Raw genomic sequence first — 9,712 nt, forward strand, 5'->3', positions numbered from 1 at the left:
GGTTGGTTATATTAAAGGCCTCTAAGGCTAGTTTGCTCCAAGACCATTTTTTCCAAGGGAAACTCCTTATCCCTCCTGCCCTGCTCCCAGCTGCACAAACCCACAGCTGCTTTCAGTTTTGGGATCAGGTTGGAGTCCAGACATCACTTGCAATCTGAATTATTTTATGATTCTCCAGTACACTGTTTCTGGGCTTGTATTTGTTTTATTTGATAAAGGTACATCATCCATCCGTGTATTAAAAATATAATCTTTCTTATGAAGCCCCAGTTGCCTGTCCCAGGTCTCTCTCCTGGCTGAGCTCTCAGTCCTCTGTCTGCTCCCTTCACACCATCTTGAACCACCCAGCTCTGCAACCCTACAGGCCAGTAACAGGGTTTGGGTTGTGGGGTTGTTTTCACCCCACTGCTTAGCTCTTCATGCCTGTGCAGAGGCTCAGAAAGCCCTGGCCTTGGCAGAGAGACATTGACTGCTGCATACCAGAGCAGTGCAGGCAGGAGCAGACCTCGTACAAGGACCATCTACTTACTGCCTCTTAGCCGTGCTTTAGCAGTGATGAAGGCAGTATCTTATGCTACCTATGGTCATACTAGTCTTGGTAGCCTGTCCTCACATCCGCTGTGGGGAGTTCTTTGCTGTATCAAGAAACACTACAATGGCTGATTCGAGCTGCCTGTCTTGGCGCGACTGGGAGAGAAAAGAAGGATCTGGATCTTACATTGTACTCAACCTGCCACCCCACATCTCCAGCCTTGTCCATCTGCAGTTTCACCTGTGAGGGCATATGAGAAGGACCAGCTCAGGCCTGGAGGACCCCAGAAAGGAGCAGGCCATGCTCTCCGTTGCCCGAAAATGGTGACGCAAAAGTGCACACTGGAGAGGGCAAGGAGCTTGGTCATTTGTGGCCAGACCCGAAAGGACGGCTCAGTAAGTGGGGACAAGAAGATCGCTGGATCATCAGAAGAAAGTACAGAAAGCGTTTGTGACCCCAAGTCTGAGAGCAAGAGGAGAGGACATCACCCAGGGCAGAAGGGCATGAGGGGACCCCTCAAGAGGGGACCCCAAATGATCTCCAGAGTGTCTTTGAACTGGGTCAGAGAACCACAAGGCCAAGGAGCAAAGGTGTTTGCTCACTCCCTAGGGACATGGCATCTGAAATGACAGCCTCCAGAAAGAGCTGAGAGCCACCTCGTCCAGTACTGGGGCAGGAGGCCTGTGCAGCCACAATCGTCCTGAAGGCCCCAGAAGAAATACCCCAATACCAGTGGAAATGAGGACAAAGCCCTTTTCCTATAGTCACAGAGAGACCTTACAAAGGGCCTGGCAGAATATGGGTTTGCAAGAAGGCCGTGCCCTCCTCAGCACTCCCCATCCTGTTTCTGAGGGCACACAGCGGACGATACCGGCACTGCACGGCATGGGCTGCTGCAAGCGGCATGTCACTGCTGCCCTGCAGGGCTCGCCCATCGCAGCCCTGCTTTCAGGTGCCCATGGGTGCTGTCTGAGCACGCAGCTCAGACCCAGGCAGCGCCATCGCACCAGTGCTGCGTGCCCAGGGGACTCGTGGATGCATTTGCTGCCCTGGGAGCCCTTCCCCGCTGCCCACCTTGTGCTGGTGCAGCTCCCCAAGGTGCAGTTCGAGGGGGTTGGTGCCAGGGCCCAGCTCAGAGTCCTCCCAGCTCACAGCTCTGTCGTCTTCCTGGGCTCGATCAGGACGGTGTTGAGCATGCCCACCTGACACTCCTGGTCTTGCAGCTTCCTCTCAGCCTGCGAAGGGCTTTGGCACCAGTTTGACCTCTGGCGGCCCCTTTGCCAGTTCCGCAGCAGGAGCAGGACGGTGATGAGGACCAGCACCGCTGTCAGCACCCCGAACACCAGCACTGTCACCAGCTGGGCTTCGCTCAGCCCCGAGTCCCTTTGGGTCACCACCTCCTTCACAGAGATTTTCAACAACCCTCCCCCCGGCTCTTTCTCACTGTGGTTGGCCACACGCCGCCCTGTGACCGCGGTCCTGCCAGGCTCCGGCTGCGTCACCGGCATCTCGCTGGTGGTGCTTTTCACAGCGCCGCTGCTGTCCTGGTTCACAGGGTGGTAGGGGGGAGCCCAGGTGGCCGCGGGGACGGGGATCTCACAGGTTTTGCCAGTGAAGCGGTCAGGACACAAGCAGTCATAGTCATTGATGCGGTCGTAGCACTTGGCCCCGTTCTTGCATGGCTGGCTGGCGCAGTCGTTGATGTTGATGGTGCAGAAACGCCCTTCGAAGCCCACCTGGCATTGGCAGGAGAAGCGGTTGATGCCATCGTGGCAGGTGGCACCGTTGGCGCAGGGACGCATCAGGCAGTCATCCACGTCGTCCTCGCAGAGAGCCCCCACGAAGCCAGCCAGGCACCGGCAGGTGAAGTTGCTGGCAAAGCCGTTTTCGTCTTGACACTGCCCCCCGTTCTTGCACGGAGACCTGCGTGGAGATAGCAAGGGCGGGTCATGGCCACGGAGAGCAAGCGTCTTCCCCCACCCCGGCAAGGGGAGCACCCAGAGCTGCTCGTGTGAACAGTGGGTCCAGCACCGCCTCTCCATGAGGCGACTATCTCAAAGAGAACACCAAGCAGGAGTTTCCACCTCCCCAAGTGATAGGCTGTGGGACGTCCTCAAGGGCTGTGGCTATGCACTGACCCACCGCCCACCAGGGAGGGTCTCCAGCCGAGAGATCTGAAGAGAAAAAGCACCCTCCTGACACTCCATCAAGGCACGGCCTGTGTCAGCTCATCCCCCCTACGACAACAAAGACCTTGCCCCAGTGGGATTGTGTGGTGCACACAGCTAAACCAAAGCCAAAGGTGGTTTTGGCTTAACTCCGTTAGCACATGGAAAGCCACAGATAACGAGCCCAGCAGGGCCACCCCTGGGCGGTGCACGGCCCAGAGTTAATGTTGTCTGTAATGTCACTGCCCTTGCTGCCGTCTCTCACCCTGCCTTCTCACATGGCCCCGTCTTCATCTCACAGTCCTTCCCATGGAAGCCTTCTGGACACAGGCAAGAATACTCCCCGTCTCGATCGTAGATGCACTGAGCCCCGTTCTGGCATGGGGGGGACTGGTGTTCGCAGATGTGTATGTCTGAGGGGAAAGGAAGAAGTGGGAATCAGCAAGAAAAGAGGGGCAATGTGGCCAATTCAGTTCAAACACACCCAGTGAAACCCAGTGGGCATGGAGAAACTGCAGGAGCTTTTCCCTCCACCCATCCAACAGGCATCTGCAATAGAAATGCAGTGCCTATGTGGTGCCTCCCAGCTACAGTCCACAAAGTGCACAGGCTTCGGGATGCAGAGAAAGCAAATCATCCTGCAGATCTGCACGACGTGAAGGTGCTGTGCCTGCCATCTGGCAGGCCAGTGCAGCCCCATGGCACAGAGGAGCTCCTGCGGCCAGAGGAGGGGAGTCCACCAGCCACCTGCCAAAGGCAGGAAGCCCTTGGGAAAGCAGGAGGTGTTGCCCAGAGCCCAGCCGCAGCATGGGAAAGGCAATGAGCCTGCTTGCTCCATTTCACAAGGCTGGCTGGTATTGGGGCAGCTCTTGCCATGCTGCCGGGAAGCAGGTGCCAGCTGCCTGACCTGTTCTGCCCAGATATGGCAGCCAAGCAACATCCCATCTCCGAGGCAGCCCAACAGCATAACCTGTGGGGCTTCTGGCCAGGCCAGCTCACCTGTCCATGCAGGGTGTGCTGGGCTTCTGCCCCCAGCACCAGAGGCTGTGATGTCCACCGCAGGACTCACCTTTGTCACAGAACTTGCCGGCCCATCCGGTGTGACAGATGCACTGCCAAGGCTGGTGGCACGTCCCATGGAGACACCCCGGCATACGCACGCAGTCCTCGCAGTACTCGCCCTCCCAGCCTGGGTCACACCTGCAGGAGGACAGGGCATGGCAGCATGGTAAAACCCAAACGGCGGCTATGGAACAGCTGGCTGCTTGCTGTGCAGGGCTCCTGCAGATATGGCAGCGCTGGGAAACCCTCCCAAAAGCCGTACCTGCACTTCCCATCCTGGTCACAGCAGCCGTGGGCAAGATTACAGCGCTCGCTGCAGTCATCACCTACAAGGCAGGAAACGGGTGGAGTTGGGTTAAGCAGAGAGAGACCACAGATGACTCCAGATCTGCCCATGGTCCTTCTGGCTCACAGGGTTTTTTTCTTACTTCCTAAGCATACAGCATGCCCTTCCCCAGAACCTTCCTTTCAATGGCTGGATGCCACATGAGAGATGAGGATTTCACAGTTACCCAAGCAGAAATGACACTGCCTTTATTGAGAAATGGGACCCTGCTTCAAAACCACCTCATTTCTGATCATCTCTATGTCTCTCTGCTGCCTCCCGTAGACTTCAGGCCCCTCTGAGCAAGAGCTGGGTTTGCCCAGCACACCGCACTGTGCATTAAGGTGACCCGTGTAATAGAGCCTGACTCACCGGGGACTTTGGTCATGCAGCAAGCATGGTGGGAAAGCTCAGGGCCAGGTACTGTAAGGGGCACAAAGGAACTGAGGATGGAAATAGGAAGAATAGTTCCTCTTTATCTCCCAGGAAGTCCCTGTCCCCAGGGACAGCCATTAGCACAAAGAGGTCTGGTCAGGGCTCCTGGCCTCCTCCGGAACGCAGCTGCCAGCACGCCCCTCTGGCATGGGGAGGTATGGAGCCAGGTATCTCTTTATTTATTTAAAGTTCTGTTTATTTATTTAAAGGCAACAGAAGCTGTAACTGAGCCGTGGCCTCGCTGTGCCACTTCTCATCCTCTGCTCGGCGCTGGCCTGTTTTCTCCAGCAAGATGTCTTCTTTCATCTCCACCTTCCTCTCTCCCTCATCACTTGCTTGCATCTTAGCCCAACAGGGAGCTGGCATTCTCTGGCTCCATGGGCAGTAAACCCACAGTAAATATCAGTAGGCAGGGGGTTTCTGCAGGAGCCTAGTGCGACCCCAGGCCAGCCCCAGGATATGAACACCCTTACCTGACTGAGCCCCTCCATCCCAGACCGGGGCAGGTTAAAGGCCCCGTGCCAAAAAACATGTTCTGACTTCCCCCAGGCTGTGTGATGTGCTGCCTAGGAGGCGAGCAGGGGGAGAAACACCCCATGCATGCGTGTTTGCTGCAGTGAGGCAACAGGTCCCACTGCTCAGGATAACAACCTCCCAAAACAAGCCACTGTGGGGCTGGAGAAGCATCCTGGGACTTCTCAGCCTAAGCCTGCGGATCATCGCCTTTCCTATTTGTAACCACGTCTCCTGGCACAAGGCCTTGGGAATTCATTGCTTATTGGAGCAGCAGGAGAGCAAACTAATCTTTGGGAAGGGATTTTGTCCCATAGGATCCACAATTAGCTGTTCCGTTTGGGATCTTCTTTCCCCCTCATCCTGCCTCTCCGAACAGGCTCATCCATTTAGGGACCCATTCACCCCAAGGCAGACAGAGCAGTAGGACCTCTCACTTCTGGTTTGCCCAGGCACTGCAACCCCCATGGGCATCAGAGTGAGGGTCTCTACAGTTGACACCAGTCACCCCCCAGGTGATCGCTGACTGAGCAACATTTTCTGCTCTTCCAGGTCAGACCAGCTCTATTTTGCTTGGAAAACAGAGAAGACTATAGCAATGCCAAGAGTAGGTTTGGAAAGATGGATATGAAAGAGAAGTACCCATGTCTACAGAGACTCACCTTGGGCAAGTTGGTAATGGGCCAAGAGGATCCAAACCAAGGACATGAGCTGGAGACAGAAGCTCCTGAGCATGGTCAGTGTGGCCCCACCGAGATGAACACCTACAGAGATAAAAAGAGCAAGCTCAGAAAAATCCCCTGGCTCACACCGCAGCTTCACTTCACGCATCCCTTCCTTGCTACCTGAGAGTTTTGACTTGAAACATCCAGTTTTGTACAGACTTGTCACCACACTTCTCTCTGTCCTTCCAGGCTCCCTCCTCTAAGGCAGCGTTGGAGCACCAAGAATCAAAAAGCCTTTTAAAATGTACTCTACAGGAGAACTGAGTGTGCACACTCCACCCTGAACGTGTAACAGCTCAGGCTGTTACACCGCATCTCAGAGCACCTACCCCAGCCAGCTGCTGTCAAGGGAGACGAATCCTCCAGAAAAAAACATCCCAGCTGTGGATCTGCTTCATCTGGGGGGCTTCAGCTTTGTATTAAGCAAGATCCCTCCTGTGCATGTTCCAATGAATAGACGGGCTTAGTCTTTTTACAGCACCCAGGCTGCTTTTCAAGCCCTTCAGGAAGGCAGGGAGTAGAGTGGATCTAGCAGGTGAGCAAGCGGTAAACAGCAGCCCTATTCCATTTTCCAAGCTAGGGAGTGAAGCAATAGGCACTAGACCCAAGCTGCAGCCCCAGGTAGGAAAGGCAAACACGCACCTCTCCCTAGGTGCAGTCCTTTTCCTCGGCTGTCCGGCAGAGAGCCCTGTCAGCCCAGGGTTCCTGCACCCATCTATTTTCCGACTGCCTCCTGCCCTCTTGAAATAACATTATTAAATACTTTCCAAAATTGCTTCATTCCCTCCCAGCCTCCTGGGGTTGTTAAGGGCAGGAAATTTGAGGGTGATATCATAAATGTATTACTATAATGAGATGGGAGGGGTTAAACAGTTGTGCTAGGAGAGCGGTGAAGGTATGGAGCAGGCTCCATCCAGTTGCGTGGGTGTGATGGACAGGGGCCATTCCACTTTCAGCTTGACTCCTTAGCTTGGGAAGGTTGTGTTTAGTTGATAGTTACATGAAAGACTTCTTAGATGGGAACAGAAGTCCTCCCACCCACCCACATGTACACGTGCATTGCATAAAGAGGTTTTGGGGTCCCTGCTAAGGGCCTCACCTGCCTGGACCAGACAAAATAGCCCACAAAAGCAATGATGTTGCTCGGAGCATCTCTCTAGCAAACAAACCACCACCAATGAAGGATGCAGCATTTTCAGAGGGGCTATAGAATGTTACTGTCACTGCCCCAGCCAAATTCCAGCACAGACTGCTGCACCCTCCCTGCCCAGAGTCCCCTTGTCACCACGCTGGAGGACCCTCCCTCGCCTCCTGCCCCAGAACACTGGGCAGTGGCGCACAGCTGCTGCATTTCAGGGGAGGGTGAAGCAATTCCTATGAAACTTATAAAATAATTTAGGGCTGAGCAGTTGGTATCCTTTTCCTTCAGGGCTGTGGGGAGCTCAACCTTCAACCACATGTCATTGCAGGGGTCATTTTTCCCCATGGCTCCTACAGCGTTCCCACTCGAGGCACAGCCTCTTGGACCTCCTGATGTGGCCACCCCACAGTTGCTGACCTCAGCTCCCACCCAGGGACCCCCCGGACCCCGACAGGGCGCAGGGAGCATCCTGAGGGGCAGCTAGTGCGCAAGGGAGGTGCAAGCAGCACCCAGGCAGGCCTGGCTTTGGGTCAGAGGGATGCAAGGGAGGGAGCTCCCTCTGTCCCACTCCTTCACTAGCGCCTGACCAGGCTGGGGGCTACCATCCGCCAGGGGCTGCCGGCTACTAGAGATGGGCCCCGGGACTATTAAACTTCCCCTTGGGAGCATTAGGGACCTCCGCACTGCTGAGGGCCAACGGCGAAACCCCGTGAAGGGAGCTATCACGCGCTGCCCCTCGTCTAGGGACCCCTCGGGACCCCTCGTCTACCACGCGCTGTCCCTAGTCTAGGGTCCCCTAAGGACCCCTCGGGCTGCGGGTCCAGGGGCAGGGATGGGAACCCGGAGGATGCCGCGCCGCTGCGGCTCCGCGCTCCTGCTTCTCCCCTCCTCCCCTGCGGCTTTGGGACCACCCTAGGCCCCCAGTGCCCCCCGGGGGTCACGGCCACGGGGGTGCCCGCCTTCCCCCCAACCCGAGGCCGGCCGGAGGGGACGCTCCGCGGAGCCCCGCATCTCTCCGGCCCCACCGGCTCCCCTGCGGCCGGGGAGGCGGCGGCAGCGGAGGGGTTCCCCGGCATAAGGGCGCTGCGGGGTCCCCGCCGAGAGCTGCCCCCCGTCCTCTGCTCACCTCGGCGACTCGGCGTGTCGTGGGGCTATCGCGGGGCGCGGCGGTGCGGGGGGGCCATGCCCGGCGCGGCGGCGGCGGCGGCGGGGCTGGGGAGGCGCGGGGCTGCGGAGGGAGCTGCCGCCGCGTGTGCCGCTCCGCGCCGCTCCGCCCGCCGCCGCCGTGCAGCCCCGGCCGCCTGCCAGCGGCTGCGTGTGCCTGCACATCCCCGCTCCCTCCCCGGGACATCCCGCCTCCCGCCGCCCCAAACCGCAGGCAGCCCCCGGCCCGGCCCGGCCCGCCCTGCCCGCTCACCCCTGCCCTGCTCCCGCCGCCGGGGGCATGGGGGAGAGGGGGCCCGGCACGGCCACACGCGGGCCCGCACTGCCCCCGCACCGGGGGGGGGGGGGGATTTGCGTCTGCGAGGGTCAGCGGTCCCGTCCCCAGGAGCGGCCCGCAGAGGATAGAGGGGTTGCCCCGGGCTGGGGGTGTCCTCCCGGCGCGGCCCTGCCCTAGTGGGGATCCCCTCCCGGACCCCCGCAGTTGCACACACAAGCTTGGGCAGGGGCCCCGGCCCGCTGCTGCTGGGCGCCTCCACCTCGCAGGCTGGTTCCTCTCTCAGCAGTAGGTGTGGGATGACCCCAGCCTTCATTTCATTCAGATTATCTGAAACAAGCAAAAATGCCTCCTGCAGCCCCTCTCTGCCAGCTTCAGAGGCTACAAACACACCTCGACTGGCAAACCATAGGGTTAGAAAGACCCATGCTTAAGGTAGAGGTGCGAAGTGGAGTTGTCACCCCGCAAGACCGAAGACATCCAGTGGTCCCTGGCACTCATCTCACTGCCACTCACAAGCTGTGGACACCAGAGCCCCAGCGTAGGATACGACGACAGCCCTGGGAGAGGGGCTGGGCTGTCACATCTTCAGGAGGGACAGCTGCCCACTCTTCTCCTCACCTTGCATGGCCTTGCTGGTACTTCACTAGATCATATCTGTCACCTTCAAAGGTTCAAGCAATCCTTCATTAGACCACAAGTTCACCTCAGCCAGCCCTGACCCCACGAGTTTCACTGTTTTTCCACCAGGAAGGAAGAAGAACCATGTCTTACTGACAGTTACCTGGATGCTTCCACATTCTATCTCATTAGACAAAGCTTAACCCATCCCTGCTCTCACCTTCTCCAGTCTCCCTGGCCTTCTACAATTCCTGACAGCCTCATCAGCACCACACATCCTGCGGCACATCTGGGTGGCCCCAGTGCCCCAGGACAGCCCAATAGCCCCCTCATGGCCCAGCTCTCTGCTGGCTCTGACTACAGACCCCTGCTTGCTCCATTCTCTGCTGGTCTGGACAACACAAACCTTCTGAGCAGTAACATGGGACCCTCCCACCATGCCCATCACTCCAGGAGCTGCCTCCTTCCTGCCGCTTTCCTGCTCTCCTGTCCTTCTGGCCTCCTCCTGTCTCCATCACCCCGCCTAACTGCTCCAAGCTCCCCAAGAACCAGGGAGGTCTAAACCTCCTGCTGCTCAGGCTGCTCCATTGGCTCCTCAGGTATGCATGGGACAGTTGTGCACCCACTGTTCTGAGATGTTTCCTGTGGTTCTTCATCCATCCTCACCCCCTGATCCTTCACACCCAGCTCAGTCTGCTTCTGAGTCCTGCTTCACACCTTATCTGGGGCTTACAGCAGAAGGGAACAGGGGA

The 9,712-nt window shown here is 57.7% G+C and overlaps 1 protein-coding gene across 1 annotated transcript; it reads right to left on the reverse strand.

Moving 5' to 3' along the window:
- Positions 1–235: 235 nt before the first annotated feature.
- DLK2 (delta like non-canonical Notch ligand 2) lies at positions 236–8,110 on the reverse strand. Its single transcript, XM_065679046.1, has 6 exons — positions 8,028–8,110; positions 5,698–5,799; positions 4,025–4,088; positions 3,770–3,900; positions 2,966–3,113; positions 236–2,455 (listed from the first exon to the last, which is right to left on the reverse strand). The coding sequence occupies exons 2-6, from the start codon at positions 5,768–5,770 to the stop codon at positions 1,681–1,683; spliced, it is 1,191 nt and encodes a 396-aa protein (XP_065535118.1). The 5' UTR covers positions 5,771–5,799; positions 8,028–8,110; the 3' UTR covers positions 236–1,680.
- Positions 8,111–9,712: the final 1,602 nt, after the last annotated feature.

This window comes from Lathamus discolor, chromosome 5 (genome assembly GCF_037157495.1).
Source record: "Lathamus discolor isolate bLatDis1 chromosome 5, bLatDis1.hap1, whole genome shotgun sequence".
NCBI lineage: Eukaryota > Metazoa > Chordata > Aves > Psittaciformes > Psittacidae > Lathamus > Lathamus discolor.

Excerpts from the sequence above, each read along its gene's own strand:
- DLK2 (XM_065679046.1), bottom strand. The coding sequence starts at position 5,770 with ATGCTCAGGAGCTTCTGTCTCCAGCTCATGTCCTTGGTTTGGATCCTC. Across the intron at positions 4,089-5,697 it reads CCATTACCAACTTGCCCAAG|GTGATGACTGCAGCGAGCGC; the intron begins GTGAGTCTCTGT and ends CCTGCCTTGTAG. Across the intron at positions 3,901-4,024 it reads GACCAGGATGGGAAGTGCAG|GTGTGACCCAGGCTGGGAGG; the intron begins GTACGGCTTTTG and ends GTCCTCCTGCAG.